The 20,676-nt window shown below is 45.1% G+C and overlaps 2 protein-coding genes across 2 annotated transcripts in view; one reads left to right on the top strand and one right to left on the bottom strand.

Annotated features, from left to right (window-relative positions):
• Positions 1 to 8,477, top strand: part of ttc38 (tetratricopeptide repeat domain 38) — a 29,796-nt gene extending 21,319 nt beyond the window's left edge. The window contains exons 10-14 of the mRNA XM_080761404.1: positions 557 to 638; positions 1,145 to 1,310; positions 5,579 to 5,738; positions 6,237 to 6,310; positions 6,762 to 8,477. Of these exons, the coding sequence (XP_080617530.1) occupies positions 557 to 638; positions 1,145 to 1,310; positions 5,579 to 5,738; positions 6,237 to 6,310; positions 6,762 to 6,849 (570 nt within the window). The 3' untranslated portion in view covers positions 6,850 to 8,477. The remainder of the gene's footprint in view (positions 1 to 556; positions 639 to 1,144; positions 1,311 to 5,578; positions 5,739 to 6,236; positions 6,311 to 6,761) is intronic.
• Positions 8,478 to 8,481: 4 nt separating this feature from the next.
• The window catches only part of tspan33b (tetraspanin 33b), a 30,656-nt gene continuing 18,461 nt past the window's right edge, over positions 8,482 to 20,676 (bottom strand). Inside the window, exons 5-8 of the mRNA XM_080761405.1 lie at positions 18,591 to 18,686; positions 13,706 to 13,834; positions 11,005 to 11,166; positions 8,482 to 8,923 (exon numbers count right to left, since the gene is read on the bottom strand). Coding sequence (XP_080617531.1) covers positions 8,852 to 8,923; positions 11,005 to 11,166; positions 13,706 to 13,834; positions 18,591 to 18,686 — 459 coding nt within the window. The 3' untranslated portion in view covers positions 8,482 to 8,851. The remainder of the gene's footprint in view (positions 8,924 to 11,004; positions 11,167 to 13,705; positions 13,835 to 18,590; positions 18,687 to 20,676) is intronic.

The raw sequence follows: 20,676 nt of genomic DNA, 5'->3' as shown, positions 1-20,676 counted from the left end.
TGGGAGATAGTGTGGTGCAGGAGAATTTCAATAGATATGAGTGTAGTCAGAGTCAGAGTGAGTGCCGCCTGGGTGTAGAGGTTAGACTAGAGCCATTCATGTGGAAAGTTGTGGGTGCCGACCCTGTCTGGGGTTGACATCAGCAAAGGCAAGGCAACGGGTTCCCAATGCCAAATCGAATGGATTCAGATCTGCGCCAAGTCTGGAGGCACGTCTGGACTGAAGTTTTCCGACCCACGAAGGGATGGACTTTCCCTCCGAAGGGATTGGGTGAGGGCCGTTAGTGGGGTACGGAGCTCTCCGTTTGTTCATTGTAGGATTTACTATTCTCTGCCTATCAGGTTGCAACTCGAACAACACGGCAACTCGCTCGCTTTTTGCTCGCTCGGTGATGTACGTCTCTTGTGGCTCAAGTTCGCTTGAGACGGCACCCCTCCGTTACGAAAGTCCCTCCCTTCGTGGGAAGTGCAGTCAAAACACAGTTTTAACGGGTATAAATATTGCCAAGGCTATACTAGTGGTTAAAGCCGTGTGTTGTGTGTCATTATGCTCCAAGCTGTTCAGACGCTGCGTGTCCAGCGGAGCCATGTTGGACACAGTGGACGCCTCCTCTCTGCTCTACAGACTGGAGATGGAGGGTGAGTCTCATCTACAAGCATCTACACTCAAACAATCACATTTTATTTCATTGACATCTGTCTGATGTTTATGCATTTATGGCACGTCAGGGTGTGTGTGTGGGGGGACCCCAGTTCAAATGGGATTATTTTGGGCGGTCCCCAGTTCAATTATGATCATTTTGGGGGGTCGCGGCCTGAAAAGGTTGAGCAACAGTGGATTAGGGAAGTCCATTTCTACCACTAAATAGGCCAGAATTGTGAGATTTCTTTCCTTTTTTATATCTGTCAGAATTCCGTTTATCTTCATTCCTTTCTCACAGTTAGTTTCTCATAATTTTGACCTAGAAAGTCAGAATTGTTTTTGTACAGCATTACTGCATGCACTCATTGCACTGTGTGTGTGCGTGTGATGCGTGTGCGTGAGGGGCACGTGCGTGTCGTGCGTGCGTGTGGTGTCTGTCCGTGCGTGCGTGTGGTGTGCGTGCATGTCGTGCGTGCGTGTGGTGTGCGTGCGTGCCCGCCAGGCGCGTGTGTGAAGGACCGCTGGCGGGAGCTGCAGCAGGTGACGCTGCCTCACAATGACGACCACGTGACCCTGTTTAACGACGTCCACTTCCTCATGGCGTCTCTGGGCGCCAAGGAGACGGGCGCCGCCCGCCGTCTGCTGGACGGCCTTCGTGAGGTGGCGAGGTAAATCCGCACACACACACACACACACACACACACGTATGCACACACACACACGCATGCACACACACAGTGTCTCTCTCTTCACACACACACACACACACCTCGACAGACACCCTGGCTCGCATTACGTAAGACCCACCCGGAGGGGCTATAGGGGTCGATATCGTCACTGTGGGGTGGAAAACCTTGTATGTCCAAAACGGTTACTTTTCAGGAAATAAGTAAAAAAATAACCTGCGTTCCAATGGATCAAATGTAGGTACCTCACACGCTCTTGCACTGCGCAAAAAGCATGGAATACGGGTGTGTATATTACAGAAAACTCCCGTTAAACTTTCCAACAAACTCCGGTAAACACCCGAATTGTACCATCACACCTGTATATTACCGTATATTAACTGTATATGTACCATCACACCTGTATATTACCGTATATTAACTGTATATGCTGCTAAACTTGAGGTTTACGGGCAAAATACAGTGCCCATAATTGCCCGTTAACTCCTCTTTTCACGCAGTGTTGGTTGTGATTACATGCAATGGTTAAATATTTATACAGCCCACAGACACTTCAAAAACAGCCAATCTACTAGCTCACAATGCGACGGCTTGTGAGCTAGTAGAGCTGCGAGGAAGTAGGGCATTGTTTCTTGAAACATATAAAACATTGAGATACGAGGTTTATGCCCAGCGGCGACAATACGTTACGTATTACCTATAAAATAATCATAAAAAAGAAAACCAAGGCAGAGACGAGGACAGTGACTTTGAAAGCAGGAAGAACATGGAGCCGCGTTGCGCCACCGAGGCCAAGGCATCTTCGCCAAGGCATCTTCGTCAGTCCCCTGAGAGACGCATGTGTGTGTGTGTGTGTGCGGTCTGGCCACAGGCAGTCTGTCCCCCCAGCCTACACAGCACAGGGCCACTGAGGGAATACCCACCGCCTTTTTAAAAGCATTCGCTGCTGAGCAAAAATGTCATGTTTGACATTGTTATGTCATTTCTGGGTGGGAGTCACCAGAACCAGGGTTCAGGGGCTGATGCAACCTCTGAGGCCAACAGAGCAGCTCTTTAAAAGCAGTACAATTCTAGAGTTAATCTAATGCAGAGAGTGTGTGAAAATGGACCCTTTTCTCCCCTCCTCGCATCGTGGAGAGTGAAAAGTCAGATATCAAGACGTTGCATAGATGTAATTGCGTCACATTGCAGACAGGCCTTTACATATTTTCTCCACGGTTTAGTGTGTTTGCAGAGCTTTTGCATAATCCTGATTTTGCTCCAGTGTGATGCAGTTTGGTTTTCTGCTGGTGTGTGAGGCATTAACAATCGTTGGCCATAGGCTAGGGGTGGTCAATGTTTTTCAGGCCACGGATCCCTTGGCTGAGAGAGATGAAGGAAATGTGTTGCAGATTCATTTTGTTAGTAGATGGAATCTATAACCATCTATCTGATAGATAGTATCGTCTGTGTTTTTCTATGAATATTTTCTATGAATATTTTGGATTAATTTAACAACTTTTAGACTTCAATACTTTGTGAACTTGAGCTTTGGCTCCTTGTACATTTACTTGGTCGGCTCTATTATTGTGAGCTTGTAGATCTACTATTTTTCGTTCCCCAAAAATAGCGATGCTAGTGTTCCAAGTGGTTAATGTAAAAAGAAAATCACACCCGTGTGAAGCGAGGGGCGCTCTTACATCATCATGACATAAAATAGACACTATGCCTATTGCCTATTTGCTCAGACACTATGACGTAAAATTCTCCATTAATTGTCAATGGGAAGTTTGTGAACATAACACTAAAAGCTGGATATAGGAGCAGCTAGCGCCCCTCAAAAAAAATGTGCGGCCCTCCTGCTATATAACTCTGGGAACCCCCTAGGAATCCCAGACACCCTGTTGAAGACCCATGCCATAGGCTAATGCCAAAACCAGCCTGTGACGTCATCGATGATGTATCTATGACGTAGGACTCCAAATGTGGGCAAGGCTTCAGCCTGATCAGAGACCATGTAGACTTCCATTATGAAAGTAAAGTATAAATATTTCAAAAAGCATTAGTAGTGGTACATGTACTCCTTCTCTACTGGCCACACATGCACCCGCACACACTCTCACACACGCACTAATGCTGTACAATTTTAGGGGCTTATCTGAGAGGGATAAGGATCCCACTCAGATTATGACATCTTTGACAGAGCGACGCAGACGACTTAATACGGTAACACCCTTCTGAACCTCATAATTGACTTTATTAAGATTCATAGAAACGCTTTAGTTCAGTCGAAGACTAATACTAAAGAGTGTTTTGAATGATTAAACACATTTTTGGTATTCATCTCAAGGCCTGTTCAGATCTGAGATTGACTGCTTGAAACGGGATGAAACCGGAGTCTGGCTGCAAAAACATTCTTTCTCAAATCATCGCTGTCAGGTCAAAACCGTTGACAACAAAATGCATTATAGCTACGCGTCAAAGTAACGAGCACAAAAAAAACAAATGTTGGATGACAGAACTACTTTCACTGCCCATGTTCTCGTGCAGTCTCTGCTGTTTCCCCCAAAGAAGATTATGTTCTAGTAAAAAGTGGTCAATCTCAGAGACATCAGCCATTTTTCTTTTACAACATTCTGAAATGTTCACCACTTCTCTGACAGGGTGCCTGCAGGACATGAAAGTCTTAAAAAAAAGTCTTACATTCGTCCATGCCTTTAAAACTCTAATTATATTTGGTTTTTAAAATGGTGATGCCCTTACTACCTGACTAAACTACTGTAGCTATACAGTAGTTTGGAATCCAGGTCACACAGTCTTGTGGTCACACAGGCTGTCACGCCTACCGGCGCCATCTTGGATGTGATGGCCTGCCCTATATTAGATCTTCATCAAGTGTATAAAGTTGGTGTTTGAGTGTTTAGTGCACAGTGCTAGAGCTCTTTCAGTTCGCCAAAATGGGATTTATTAAGCCTACTTGAGTACTTGTTGTGTGAAATGCAACAAGTAGTCTTTTCACCATAAACGAGGTCAGAATAAAGGGGATAAAATAGATAATGGACTAACGTAACGTTTCACCTCATTCCTCTCACTGCCGCCTCCTCCGAGTGTGACTTTTCTCTCTCTCTCTCTCTCTCTCTCTCTCTCTCTCTCTCTCTCTCTCTCTCTCGCTATATTATGGTATAACTATTCTCTCTCTCTCTCTCTCTCTCTCTCTCTCTCTCTCTCTCTCACACACACACACGTCGTTATACGCTCGCGTTAGCGGGCCGATTCCTACTGCAGTAGATGGGCGGCCCGTTTCCTACCTGCTGGCTGCTGCTGTCGGGGTCAAACAACCACGCACGCGGTCATTACATTATTTAATATCTCCGACCGACTTTAGTTGGCTAACAACAAACTAGCCTTCTAGCAACATAAAACCTGTAAAGACTAAAATGAATTAGTGCAGATGTTTAACAATAATTTAATTCTTGAGAGCGTAACAGGAAACCAAATGGACCATTTGGTTTCATTTTACGAGTAAAAAGTGGACTATAAGGGTCCATTTGGTTAGCAACTCTCCATCATTTAGCTGTGGACCACCTGGAACCTGAATTAAATAACGAAGGCTGAACGACCAGGATATTCCTGGTGAAGTGACGGAACGCTGTACGGTATAGTTGATAAATCATGCATGCGGTAGTAGAGTTTGTACAGAGTCTTACACGCGGGGCAAGAGTTTCATGCAGGCCAGGGCGTGAAGGTCATGGCCGTCGTGACCCCTCAGTTCGGCCTTCTGCCCCTCGAAGATTACATCCCTGAGGCCCCCGTGACCTTGATGCCCCCCCGACAGCCCCCCCCCCCCCCCCCCCCCCCCCAGCTGAATTCACTGTCTTCTCCTCTGCCTTCTTTTCTGTTGAGGTTTTTTTTCCCCTACCAGTGTGTTGATATTCTGAATTCTTAACTCCCCCTCACTCGCCATCTTCAAATGAATCCAGACTCTGATTAGGCAAGTGCCGAGTATGACATTTTGACTGAACCTTACGCTTCTCTCTCTTGCCTCATTCCGCTATGGCCGCCGTCTGACTTTTATGTAGTTGTGCTTTCATGCCAGAAAAACAATATTTGTTTTCACTATTTAAAAATGTTTGACATGACAATTTGACTGAACCTTATATGCTTCCCAGGCGGTCTGGCTGCCGCCGCCCGACTTTCATATATGTGTGTGCTGGTTTTGCTATGCCAGGAAAAACAATCTTCTTTTCCTTTTGTACTTTTATACTTCACAGAGAGCCTGGGGACAACTATCAGCACCAGCTAGCGGAGGCCCTGGGCGTTCCCGTGTGCCAGGCCCTGGTGGAATACCACGAAGGGAACTACAGCCACGCCGTGGACCTGCTCCACCCCGTCCGGTACCGCGTGGCCCAGATAGGGGGCAGCGACGCCCAGGTGAGATCCCTACATCCACTGGGTTTTTTTTTAATCTCCGCTCTTTGGTAGTGAAACGAAAATAAACCAAAGCAAAGTCTGCTCCAGTAAGCCAGTAATACAGTATTACACACCCACTAAGCCCTAGAGATTTGTTACAGTGAGCTAATTCTGTGATCTCACGAAAACCCGCCGACCGTCCCCGTTGTGAAAGTAGGACACTTGGGCTCGGACAGTGGCCAGAAGTGAAGAATACACTGCACAGTGCATACTAATCAGCACCCCCCCCCCCTCCCCGACACGCGTGGGAATATACAGAGGGATGAATTATGGATGTCTGTGTTGGATGTTGAAGGAACCTTCAACCTTGTGCATTGTGTGTTCAGGAAACAATTCCCATGGGTGCCACAGTGTGTACATACAGTAAAAAAAAAAGGCCAGAGCATGATCTGCCTTGCATGTTGACAGGGCTTTCAGTGTTTTTGCAAATGCCTCCGCTGCGCTTCTGTGTTTTTGCAGAGGGACGTCTTCAATCAATTACTTATTCATGCGGCCATGAAGTCAGACAAGAGCCACCACCAGAAGCTGGCTAGGTAAACGCCCAGAAAAGAAGCCATTCTTGCTTTTTTTTCTTCTTTCTACTTTCTTCTACAGTATTTGTGCTCTCTTTTCAAACTTCATTCAATATCAGTGTTAGCTCGTCCTTACAAGCTGCTGTATAATGCCAATTCGGTGGTTGCCGAACCTTGCTTGTTGGTATCATTTTTTTTATGTCGCTCCAACATAACACAAGCAGTAAGTAAACAACACATTGTATTTATTTATTTATAAATGAATATAAATAGACTTAATATGACACATTTTCCGGGCTGTGCTGTATCGACAGTACCTTTTTTAATTATTGATCGCATCACGTCTGATTCATGCTGACTGTAGTCACCCACACCCACCGGAGTGCCAACGGAGTATGAATCAGTCTTTCTGCCCACAGTCACGTCTTCACATATTGTTGTCCCTCCTCTGTGTTTTACTGTGTTCCTCCAGATGCCTTCTGGTGGAGCGTGACGCTCAGAAGTGTAGCTCCCCACTGACTGACCGTCTGATCCAGAAAGCCCACGCTCTCCACGACTAGACTAACCACACGCATGCAGTGATCGCCCTCCCACTCACCGTCCCCAAACAATCTAAGTACAATATATATACTATATAGTGTTTGATTTTTGGAAATTGATTTGCCACCGCGGGCCTTACTGTCTTGAGTCTTAAAGAGGGAGTGCCACAAAACTTCATTAGACACCCTGGAGTAGTTTTTATGTGCAATGGTGTATTGACTTTGTATTTAGGGTTTCTTCCTGGAGGCTGAACCCTTGACAGTCAAACGGGCCAATGAAATAAACAGTAATATAGTGACATCACACTATCAGCCCCTCCCCTAACCCCTCGCCCTTTATCATACAACTACAGCTGTGGGTGCGGCCTCAGTTCAGGTGTATCGCCACCCATCACCACCCACCAGGCAAACCAGGCATACTCAATGAACTGGTGGGCGTGTCCACATAAAAACAACATTTTAACAAATACTGTACACTTTTTTTGAAAAACGTATACCTCCTTATATAACAATAAGACCTGATGATCATGTTTTAGGCACTCCATCTTTAAGTATAATCTCTCCAAGCCAGACAACTATTACACAAACTGTCTGTAACTATACGCCTCTTGAAAGAAAGCTAGTGAACCGAAGCTGTCATCCATTTGTCATTTCCGTCCTCGAAAATATGTTTTAAATCTCAAAAGACATACTTTTCAGTTTTCCTTTCTGCTAAGCAGCAGGTTGTATACACACGCTTCGAGTAATTTGATTTACAGAAATCCTCGCTTTGCCAAAGTGTCTTAACGACACGCCTTGAAGGTGCAGAACGGAGGCTGTCATCCGTTTGTCATTACGGTCTTTTAAACCTTAAAAGACATACTTTTCAGTTTCCCTTTATGCTAAGCAGCAGGTTATATACTGTGCTGTACAGGAGGTTTCTTCACATTTTCAGAGCTTCTGTTGCTCTGTACTAGGGTACTAGGGACTTCTAGTGATTTTTACTAGTTGAATAGTTGCCTAGTTTACTAGTCGACTATGTAAAAGTCAACTAGTACCAGCAACGTCGACTAGTGGATGTACTAGTCGTTGAATCGTCGCCTAGTTGCTTAAAGCCCTACTCTGTACGAAATGTGGAAGCATTTGAAATCTGTGTGAGGCACCAGTCTGTCTTCTCTTCAGAGACTACAGCCTGAGTATAGGAACCCAGAACCACTGTGACAACACTGGAACACTTTATGTTGCACAACGTGACTTAACCGTGACGCTGCGAAGTCTCACAAGGCCACGGATCTGATTTGAATTGGAAAACATGGTCATAAAGATAGTACGGGATGATGACACGTGTTTGCTTTATGTGAGGCCTTTGTTTTTGTGCTGATGCTAATGTTATGTCTGTATGAATAAGCACCATTGGCTACACTCATATTTCACTGTGCTACATCAGGACGTTAAAGCTAGCTAGTATGTTTTAATTCTGCCCGCTGGTATTTTTTGTGTTGCACAATGACAAATCACAAACCGTATTTTAACGGGGCCTTGTTTTATTAGGAAAATACATCACATCAGGGTATATAAATAAAAACATTTCAGAGATAAAGTCCTTGTTTCAAATACCTAGTACAAAAAGCATGTTTCAATCCAATAAATATTACACTTTTTACTTTGAATGGAAGCCTTTTTACTTCACTCAGATTTGCGCGGTGAAGCAGTGGACCACACTCGCTGCTTTGCCTACAGGGAGAGCGCGACAAAGAATGCCAGATATGGGTGTGAGTTGCCGGCTCCACAGCGGTAAATAGGATGTTACCGCCAGGCGGAAACCTCATAACTCCATTATTTTCTTTGTAAATTAACACCCTACCCTACACAAAAGTAGTGTAAAATAACTGTATTTGCACAATTTTAATAAAAATAAACTTTGGACATGCAAGGTTTCCACCAGACACCAATGAAGATGTCCTTGCAGATGCCAGCTGGGTTTGTGCAGATTTCCCCCTCCGTCCCACGCTCTCTCTCTCTCTCGCTCTCTTCTTCGCTCTCCTTACAACAGGGTGGAATTAATCTCACCTTGGATCTGAGAGATCAGGATCTGGGAGAGCACGATGCCGGCGATCTGGAGGACACAAGGACACATTTACATGGTAACAGTTGTTCTCAAAGTGAGGTCCGGGGACCCCCAGGGGGGGTCTGCTACTGTACGAGAGGTCCGGGGACCCCCAGGGGGGGTCTACTACTGTACGAGAGGTCCGGGGACCCCCAGGGGGGGTCTGCTACTGTACGAGAGGTACATATACACACACTGTTGTCAAGGTCCTTCAGAGCTTGTGTTGTAGCTGAGGGATGACATGTGTTCTCTGTTTGAATCAAAAGATAACATTGCGTCATCTTAATAGCTGCAGGAGCGATGTGCATAATGTAATGTTTCTGTCACAATATTGATTTGCCCAAAATGGGGATAGCAGGGTGAAAGTGGTTAAGTGTGTCCTTGCGTTTGATCATTACTGAACCATTGGAAATTATTAACAAGAGCCTGTGGCTAAATGATTAACTGCATCGGATACACTGGAACACAGGTTTTCCACCCGGCAGTGTCGGTCCAAAGTAAACTAATTTACCAATAAATGGAAGATAGATGGAAATGTACTGTGTAGCTAATATTAGAGGCTATATATCCCCACCAATGTTACAGCTGTGTGTGTGTGTGTGTGTGTGTGTGTGTGCTGGGCAGGAGAGCGGGGCAGAGGGGCGGGAGGTGAGCTGCCTGGTCTAGTGAAAAAACGACTGCTTCACAACTGGCGGATATTTAGAGCCATGAGTGCCGAAAATAGCTGATATACAAGCTCATATACAGTGCAGCGCTTTGCATCACATTGCAAGGAGTTGTAAGCTTGTTGATTGGATATTTTCACCTAGCTTTGCCAAAAGGTTCCCCAGAACAGGGATGTTAGGGTTCATGTATTTAAACACGCCCTTTCTCTCTAATGGACCACGGTCTGAGAAATTAATCGGTCACCTATTATGCCATATTTACTTTTGTTGTAAAATAAATATCCAATCTACAAGTTCACAATGCATCACAGCACGTCTGTGGTTAATGAGATGTGCAGTTGGCATTTTCCATCTACCTAAATCAAGTGCGCCGGGTTAATTCCTGTCCCCTTATAGCTCTGCGCGCGTGGATTGTTGAGCGGCCTGGGCCTGCGCAGGGTTTATTTGAGGCAGTGAGAGATGAGATGTGGTGAAAAACGCAACGCATCGCGGGCCAGGGTGCAAGAGTTGAAGGTGGAGCTTCATCAGAGAGAGCCGTGTTGTTGCCGGGGAGTTGTCCGAACTCCGTTTGATGTTTGTTTTCTGAAGGCTTGTTTGATGGTTGCTCGAGGCGAGGTCCGATTGATATAAAGATCCTAGCGATTGTCTTGTTCTGACACAAACACGCTGTCAGGTGTCCTAGCTGGTGGGGTTAGAGAGCATGTCGATATGTTGACAGGGTAGTGGTGAGATTCCTCGCTGATAGCTGTATCGACCCATGTGCAGTGTGGTTGTTGTGAGAGAGCAGATTTCCTGCAGGCAATGCACAGTAACTCTACCCTTTTGTGTTGGAGGTAACCCCGGGGTAATTCAAGGCCATGTTGACCTTGCTAGGGTTACCAGATAATTGGTGTGAAGCTTGTGAGGAGCTGTGAAGGTTGTTCAAGGTTACCGTCTGCGGTGGTGGACAACTAACTATAGGAAGTATAGGAAGGGCTACTCTTGGGCAAATGTCAAGTGCAACGATAAGTGCTTGATTCATAGTGTATGTTTTATTGTATAGGTTACTGTTTCAGACCCCATTCATTTTTTTCCCATAGAGATTTCCAATAGTATTTATTAAAAAAAAATGTAAGCCTATAGAATCAGCCTAGAATCAAGCCATCCAGGATCCTGGTGAATCATTCATGACCATAAAACACTATTATTTAATAAATACCCTTTTTCCCCTCACAGAATCAAGGGTTTCTGGTCATTATTCACCAGGATCCTGTATGTATGGCTTGATTCCATAGGCTTGAAATAATGTATATTTGTTGAAATCTCTATGGGAGAAATGAATGGGGTCTGGATCGATGGAACCCAGAATATGGCCGCCACCGCTTATGCCCCATTAAGTGTGTGAGTACGGAGCCACAGAAGGTGTGAACTTGGGTTCAGGGTTACCATGGGCAGGTTGACCCCCAGAGCGAGAGCCCCCACCAGCAGCAGATGAGACTCCATCCATCCCACGGCTCTGTCTCCACATCCCATCGGGTAGATTGTTTTGGTGGCTTCCACGTACTTCTGGGTCTGGGCGCCGAAGCCACACATGGTGTTGATTACCACCTGTGTGTGTATATAACAGACAGGAGGGGAGAGACCGGTAGAGGGGCCATCATTAAATAATAAATAAATAAAAAACAGCATTCAAGGAGCTGCACCCTAGTTTATACACTAGTTCATTTTATTGACCACATAAACTGCAACACTTGAGAGAGTATTCTCAGGACACTTTTACAAGCTGTGTTTTAAAAGCCTTTTGTGTAATTTGGCCCGTCCTACAGACACTAACTATTGTGCACTAATTCTGCCAAGAGTGAGTGTTCCAGGATGCTGTTTTTTCTTTTTTAATACGGAGCTGGATGGGAGAGGGATGTCTGTTTGCTTTCACGATACAGCAGCAGGGCTGCAGGTATTTTCTGTCCATTACTCTTTAGGGTCATTGAATTATTGATACTTTAAGTGTGTGTGTGTGTGTGTGTGTTTTGCTTCTTTTTTTTGAGGGGCGCTAGTCCCTCACATATTCCGCTATAGTGTAGATTTTTGTCCTAATACAAACATTAAATTCCATTGACAATGAATGGAGAATTTATGTCTGAGCAAAGCGGCGATTTTTGTTCTACACAAACATTACTTTCCCATTGACAACAGGGAGAATTTGTCATTATGTAGACGAGCAAATTGGAAAATTTCGGTCCCACACAAAATTCACACAGGTTCAAAGTATTTTTTTAAATAGTCTAAACAACTCAACCACTTTAGACCTATTTTATACTTATGAGTCACATGAGAAAAATAACACGTGTGAAGTGAGGGGCGACATTAAAAGTCCATAGACTCGGCTGCCATATGACGTCATGTCTGAAAGCGCCCCGCAAAAATGGCTTATCTTAGCTACTAGAGGTTCAGGCCACCCTCACATCTACACTGGTGATCCAACTAAAATGATGCCTGAGTCACAGTGTCCTGTTGTGCTCCTCTGTATGTGTCCCTTTTGTGCCCATATATGGAGATATCTGTATCCGTCAGTCCTTGTCCCTTCTATGCCCATCACCATATGGATGTCCACGATGCCATCTGTTTGTTGTCATAGTGACGTGTGGTTTGTTAATGGCATGGTTCAGAATCACATCAGAGGTCTGTCTGTCCGCCCGACCGCTGGCCTGGTCCTCCCATAAGACTATTTCAATTAAATTATAATGATATTATTGTAATACTTGATTAAGTCGATTCTGTTAACTATATTGCAGCCCTGTCCACAATGCTGCAGTATGTAACGGCTAAATGAAATCAAATGAGATGATGACAGTCAGTGTTCAGTCATATCCGATACTGGCATGCCATGCATGCAGTTGCCACACATGGACAGCAGGGTGCACTGCAGCACCCTTTCATCTGAATAATTGATTTTTGCACACATGTAGCAAAAGGTTGCTGTGATCTGTTGCCTGTCTAACATGACGTTTAATCAATACTGCTGTTGTTGATCTATACATGTAGGCTTTAGTTTTCTGTCGTCACACTAACCTGTGTGTGTGAGCGTGTGTGAGCGCGCGTGTGTGTGTGTGTGTGTCTGTGTCTCTGATGCATACACATTGCCCACGCAGTGAGTATGCATGTTTGTGCATTCATGCATTTCCATGTACACTGTGTGGCTTCATTATAGCCACGGCTCACTACCATTTAAATGGTTATCTTTGTGTAACAGACTAGCGTTATATAGCTCAGGACATCGTGCACGCCAGAAGCCTCATATCTCATTTGGTCAAGGGGGATTTCCCTTTGCTTGAGTGATAGTTGCGTGGAGTCCTGTTTTCAAATCCAAGTGCTTATGAGCAAATCCACCGGGTGTTGTGTGGGTGTATTATTGAGCATCACCGTTGTACAGACAGTACAGTATGCTGGGAGGTTTCTACTGCCAAAAACTAGTGGTGGAAAGCAACCGGGTACATTTACTCAAGTACTGTACTTTTTCTTTCCCATGTCTGTGTATATACGGACCCGACGCTATAGGGGACGTCCTATCCCAATGTACGGCGGCTTTTAACATTGGTCCGGTTGCTATGGCAACGCCCCCACCGCTCCAGCTATGGGATTGAAAATGTAATCACCGTGTAAAAAGCAGTTGAAAGGAGGATTTTCAAATGTCCATAAGTCGGACTCCAGGAGAGCTGTCCTTGGTGGATCTTCTGCCATACAAATTTCGGATTTAATTTGTGCCTTTGTGTATGATGCCATGTAAAAGCTTCTGACGAAAGATAAACAGTGGGTGCTTGTTCCAGTGATACTAGAGTGTGTGTAGCCAGTGTGTGTGGGGTGCTGGCGGGCGGGCAAACTCTGACTTTTAAAGTGAACGGTGAACGCGTATGGTGGCACCTGGAACAGGGATTTATGCTAAGAGCTAGCCGCAATAAATGAGTTAATAAGGCCAATTCACCCACAACCTATCTTCATATAATAGCTCCTCTTTTATACTCATTATAAGATATGGCATCATCTTTGTCTACCCAGGTCTGTGACTGTGGACAGTTCAGAAAGCTGCCTATACCAGAATGCTATATGCTATTGCTAGTATACTTCTTCCTAGCACAGCACAAGAACCCACCTCTCCAGGTATGGGGGTACAGCAGGAGTACGGTACAGCACAGCGCTCTGAGCTTGGGTTTAACCGTGAACAGTTAAAATACAGGTTCCACGACCAGTCTGTGTAGTTGTTCCACCCACAGCACTTGAACTGTGAGAGAGAAGGAGGGGAGAGAGGGAGGGAGAGAGAGAGAGAGAGAGATATTTAGAGACATGCTCTTGCACTTAGCTGTACAATCTACCAGTCTGGGGCCTCCCCGGGGGGAATTCTGCTATCAGGAGCGTGCCAATATCTGCAGATGGAGCAGGAATATCCCATGAAGAGAAACCGCAGAGCACACAGTAAAATGCACGTTACTCTGGCCCACCATATGTGGAAAAGCCCCCTCAACGTATTGGGCCTAATGCATTACAGCACTCTCATGACTGAGCGCTCCGATTTTGCGCTTGTAGATCGGCTATTTTCGGTGCGGTGTGCGACAAAGTATATGAAGTCACGCCACCACCTGTTCTGGGGCCATTAAGGGCCGTGTTTTCCTGGTGCTTTTAGTGTGCAATAAACGCGGGACGTGTGATGACGAGCTCAGTGACTTGTGATGTGATGTGGCTGTATGGCCACAGGCAGAACCCGATTTTAAAAGCCTTTGTAGGGCCTGGGGTCTAGGACCCTAACCACTTAAACCCTCTAGTCTTAGTAAAACGGACCCAAGTCGTAACTGTAGTTGGACCACTTTGGCTGTCTACACCAAATGTCTTTGGCATCTACATGCATTGTGAGTTTGTAGATCTGCTATTTTTGGTGGTTAAAGGACCCCTTCCCCCATTTTCAACCTATCTTCATATAATTGGTCCTCACTAATACCCGGGGAGCCAGGCACCCAAAATTTGAGAGGACCTATGATGTCATGTCGTACTTTTTTGTTTGGGGGGTCCACAGAATAAGAAACATCACGAAAAAAAAGTGATGGCCATTTTTGTATATACCACACCATAGACAATATATATACTGTATATGGCAACATTTTCCAAATGTCATTATGCTTTAAGTAGCATGTGACATGTCAAACTAGGGGGTTTTCATGATTCTGAATCCATTCCAAACATTAGTGTTGCACAAAAAAAAGCTAAACAAACGGCCATAGCCGGTTATGGAATGGATTCAGAACTCATGAAAACCTCCTCCATGATGACGACCTCCGCCATGCTGCACAGGACAAGCGCAGACTCAGGAAGGAGAGAGCATCCAATAAACCATCCAATAAACCGGTCCAACCCAAACCCACCACTACATTCCCCTGTCCACACTGCACCAGAATAATCGGGTCCAGAATCGGCCTCCATCGCCACCTGACGACCCACAAGGACCAATAAGGAGGACAGTCATACTCGGATACGAGTGACCGCCGATGATGATGATGGTGTGTGTGTGTGTGTGTGTGTGTGTGTGTGTGTGTGTGTGTGTGTGTGTGTGTGTGTGTGTGTGTGTGTGTGTGTGTGTGTGTGTGTGTGTGTGTGCGTAAACCTGCCTATCAGTTGGCAGGTTTAAACAAGATTTCTAATACAGTATGTATTTTAAACATTTGTGTGAATTAATGCAATAACAATACTGGCTTCCATTTCACCATGCCAACTTTCCAGGGAGAGAAAGGCTGTAGTTAAAATTATTATTATTATTATTATTATTATTCCTATCACTGCTAGGCAGGTTTCTGAACTCTCCATAGCCCTCCTATGAGACACAGAGTGAGAATTGGGTCATCTTATAATGAGCATTAGTGAAGAAGACCAATTATATGAAGATAAGGACGAAAATGGGCGAAGTGCTCCTTTAATGCCCCCACACACCACCTCAGCAGCAAGCAGACGAGTCGCAATGTTTCAGCACCATAGACAGCACCTTACTTTACCCAGGAAAAGGCAGTCTGTGTACAGGTCTGTTTTCCAATCAAAATGAATAATAACAAGTCTGCTAAAACATTACGCTATACATTAAATGTTGCCAGTACAAGTTATAATAAAATAAAGTAACCATATAGCCTAATGTGATAACATATAGGCTTTGTTCACACTAAACCTGTTTCCCCCTTTCTGAAACCAGCTCCTCACCACTCGTCCTCGATATGCGCGTTCACGCGAGGCTGCGCCATATTAAGTGTCGTCCGAAACCACGCAGCCTTGAGTGGAAGTGGCTTATAAAGCACTCAAGAGCGAGTCTGTGCCGATCTAGACTCGATTGCCTTGTGCAGCCCTGCTCTCTGTCCGCATGGAAACTGTGACCTACAAATGTAAGTACCACCACAAATAAATGATAAATAAACTGCTCCTAAACAATCTTCATCTGATGCAGATTAGACAACGCTCCAACTGATGTTCACAAGGGCTCTTTATTTACCCCACCGTGAAAAACTATAAATGAAACCACACAAACAAAACAACTTTTAACACAATTATTTATAAACACCATATGTCCTTTTTGACAGTTACGCTGTATTTCCTTTTAAATGTCCATATTAATGAAATCCACATGTCACACAAACATACACGAATAACACGATGCAATGCAATATAACTGTACAAACAAAATAACAGGTAACACAGTTGCATGATGGTAACCATGGCAACGAATGGTGGCTGTTTCCTGTTTCTGCACAAGGAGGGTGAGTGTATTTCCAAACTGTTTTTTATACCCAGCACCCTAATCAAGGGAACTTCCTGACGAGGGAACCTCCCGAGAGCACTTCAAGTCAAGGGACTGGTTTCAGAAAGGGCCTTTCAGTCTGCGAATATTGCTAAAACAAGATTTTAGTAGATGGATGGAGATCTAAATTCATTGTATATTTAACAGCTAAAATGCATCTTTTATAGACAAGCTGCCAGAGACGAGCATGGAGGTTTCTGCCGTGTCGTGTCCACATATAGTGCACACTGCTACCCAGTGTCCTTGCTCTTTCATATGTTGTAACTACCGTACTGTCTCTGGTGCCTGAATTTCCACAGCAGGATCAATAAAGGTATTATCTTATCTTGTCTTATCTCATCTGGAGGGTGCTAGAGTCTGGGTAGCCTGGAACTCACCTATGCTTTCTATGGCATAGGCAGCGGCAGAAACTGTGCGCAGCTGCTGGACATGAGACTAATTAATTAGAGCGACAGAGAGAGAGAGAGAGAGAGGAGTGTCTGGTCAATTTAACAAAGGTGCAGACGATCAGAAATCAGCAGAGAGTGATCGACGTTTGCGCTACTCTATGCCAAATTGAAGTGGACTCGGACCCAGACTTTTTTTTTTCTCCCTGGAAATAAAAACGTCTGGGTTTCCGAGGCTAGAGTCTAGGTGACTCCAGGCTAGAACACATGGACGATGCTGGACCACAACTCGTTTCTTAATTGTGATATATTAATAGCTGTGCCTTTAAAGAAAATACCATCAATGTATGGTCCTTACTTATGCGATGGACTGCCTCAGGGACGTGCACACATAGATATCAAAGGGGGCTTCAGCCCCTGCCCTTTTAACCCGTCTGTAAAACAACTGCCCTCTCCAGACCACGAATGCAGCATTTACTAATGGTGAAAGAGATGCAAATGCCCTCCTCTCCTTTCCATGCCATACCGGAAGGCTGCAGCATTCAGGAGAATTGTTTTTTCCCCGAAGTCTCCTGAACTTGAACGCAGCATTTTGCATTGAAATAATTAGTTTCAAAATTCAAAATGTCGTACACCGCATCTCCAGTAGATAAAGAGTGCAGGGTTGCGCCCCGAGAATATGCTATTTTCACTATTTTGGGCCAGCCGCTGCGCCTCTAACACTCTCTGCACGTGCCTGGACTGCCTGGATGATGTTTTTAGTAATGCTGCATACAAGCTTTGGCTGCTGACTGGTGAGCTACTGGAATTGAGTGTCTCTTCTAGACCATTAGGATTCGTTGTCCGTATGCTATCTGCCACCGAACAAATCATAAATGGATTGAGTTGAAATAAAAGGGTTCTGCGTCAGTCAGGCAGAAACCTTGGAAATGTTATCTTTGTTCCAGTGTATCTAATGTAGTTATTATGTATAGGGCATAGCAGTGGTGACCATTTTCTGGTTCCATCATTCCAGATCCCAGACATTTTAAGCCTAGAAGCCATCCAGGATCCTGGTGAATAATAAATCAAATGCCCTATATAGTTATGTGCTCTTGTTAATACTTTTCACTTGGACTTGCACTTGGACTTTAACTTTAAAACTGCTTTTATGTATAATGAAAATAGCCTGGCCCTGGCTACAGGTAGCTAGCCTGGCCCTGGCTACAGACAGCCTGGCCCTGTCTACAGACAGCCTGGCCCTGTCTACAGATGGCATGGCCATGGCTACAGATAGCCTGGCTCTGGCTATAGACAGCCTGGCCCTGCGGCTACAGATAGCCTGGCCCTGTCTACAGACAGCCTGGCCCTGTCTACAGATGGCATGGCCATGGCTACAGATAGCCTGGCTCTGGCTATAGACAGCCTGGCCCTGCGGCTACAGATAGCCTGGCCCTGTCTACAGACAGCCTGGCCCTGTCTACAGACAGCCTGGCTCTGGCTACAGATAGCCTGGCCCTGTCTACAGATAGCCTGGCCCTGTCTACAGACAGCCTGGCCCTGTCTACAGACAGCCTGGCCCTGTCTACAGACAGCCTGGCCCTGTCTACAGACAGCCTGGCCCTGTCTACAGACAGCCTGGCCCTGTCTACAGACAGCCTGGCCCTGGCTACAGACAGCCTGGCCCTGGCTACAGGTAGCTAGCCTGGCCCTGTCTACAGACAGCCTGGCCCTGTCTACAGACAGCCTGGCCCTGGCTACAGACAGCCTGGCCCTGGCTACAGGTAGCTAGCCTGGCCCTGTCTACACATAGCCTGTCTCCAGATGGACCACACAAGCTGCACCTCTTTCTGGATGTAATCCAACAGGTTCTGCAGGTCCAGGTCGTCTCTGTAGTGCACGATGGCGTTCTTCACAAACTTGCCCAAAGCATCACGAGTCTAAAGGGAGAGACGGGACAGAGACAGTGACATATGAGGTGTCATATCATGAGTGTAACTATACTAACTGGAACGCTCGCCATCTCTTTTGTTTTTCGCGGACCCCCCAGCGCTTTTCAAAAACGGGACATAGTTATTTCATATCTTTAGGATATGTCCCCTTCATGAAATGGACTGTCCTAAATTTAACTTTTACTGCAAAAGTGTGTGTGTGCAGTTTGATTTCAGCATGTTTTACTCCCATGCACTGGAGCTATCTAAATACTAGATGAAATAACCTGCAAGGCTGCCACTGTGCCCACAAAGGCATGTCCAAGAGAAAAACAATCTAAACATTATATACGTACTAACGTCACAATCGGGAAGATTAACACACACAAGCGTTATTAGTTGAGTTTTAGTTGAGCCTCTGCATTGTAACGGTGTGTTTATGTCAGTCAGCGATGCGATCCGTTGTTATTAATCCACCATACGCACCACAGACTGGAGAGAGGAGAAGTGATTCTCTCTCTTCGGCATCGCCAAAATGCAGTTTTCTATGTATTTAAAGGAGAGTTCCGCACAAGCAGATTTTTTTACCGTAGGACAGTATCCATTCGCCATTGAAAAAAAACAAAAAACAAACATGCCAAGCAGATTAACCGTCCGGGTGGATCAACCGCTAGAACTCTTATTGATTTGTTTTAGTTTTTGTTTACATCTGTTCCAGATGATATGACAGTCCAGGAAGTGTTGTTGCTGCACTCTTGTGCTACGTGTGCTGACGTTAGACCCCTCCTACGCCCTATATGTTTATATTTTTTTAATATTTTTTGATCAATATACATATCAACATGATTTAGTAAAAAACGGTTAGGAAGAAATTGGTATTGGGGGGTTTCACCCAAAAAACAACACATATTAATAATAACCCATCCGTTATGTGAATGGCACAATACTGGGTTTAAAAACGTGGAGTCTGTCAAATCCCACAATTTCCTTCTTCCCATTTTGCGCTGCAACGTAACTAGAATGTCGCCGCCCAAAGTGCGGCGAAATTCTAGTATATATATATATATATTCCTTTTATTGCGTTTGCTTCCCCATTACACCCAGAGGTGGAACGTTGTAGTAAGTCAACAATAACTGCTTGACTCCAAACTCCAAAGCCACCCGTTTCCCCGTTACATCCAGAGGGCGAACACTCTGAGTCAACAACTGCACTTGACTTCAAAGCCAGCGCTCACTTCTTACGGGTGAAGTGAGCGGTGCCTTTTAGCAGAATGATGATGTATGATGATAACGTCATACATCCTTTTTAGGCCCACAGGGGCATTCCGTGCTCAAACGGACGTTTCGTGCTCATATACGGACAGACAAAGTTGTGCATATACACATTGACACGATCATAGACGGGAACACCCACGAACGTCACATCCGCTTTTAGCCCGGGGTAAACAAAATGGTCTTTCCCCATATAGAGTTATAATGGCGTACTATCCTTTGGATCACTTTCAGAGCGATTTGTTGGATGATAGAAATATTGACAGCCAAGAAAAATCCATCAGAAGGACATCTGGAACACTCGCCCTCGGAAAGTTGACTTATTATTAAGTATACGAGACGATTTAGCCATGGTTCACATGGCGCTCGTCTGTCATGGCGGAACTTCAACCTGTTTTATGCAATTTTCCCAGAACGTTAACGTCTACGTATACATGTTCAGATTTCAAATATAAAGTGCTCGCCCCAGAGCCACGGATGTTACAATCCTCCTCGGGTGGGTAAAGGTACCTGTGTCTTCCGCATTGTTCAATAAAAAGCATTTTTTAATCCGATCGGTGGCCATTTTATCAGAGTTATAATGCACCAACCGATAGCGGCGCATAGTTGAAAGCACATAGACAGAAACTGATTAAACATTGCTTTTTATTGAACAATACGGAAGATACCGGTACTTATTCGCGCCCTAGCAGAATTGTAACATCCATGGCCCTGGGGTGAGCACTTT

The sequence above is a fragment of the Protomyctophum bolini genome, assembly GCF_963924005.1.
Source record: "Protomyctophum bolini genome assembly, chromosome: 4".
Lineage (NCBI taxonomy): Eukaryota > Metazoa > Chordata > Actinopteri > Myctophiformes > Myctophidae > Protomyctophum > Protomyctophum bolini.
The sequence above is the reverse complement of the archived record's forward strand: the minus strand, read 5'-3'. Positions and strand labels throughout refer to the sequence as shown.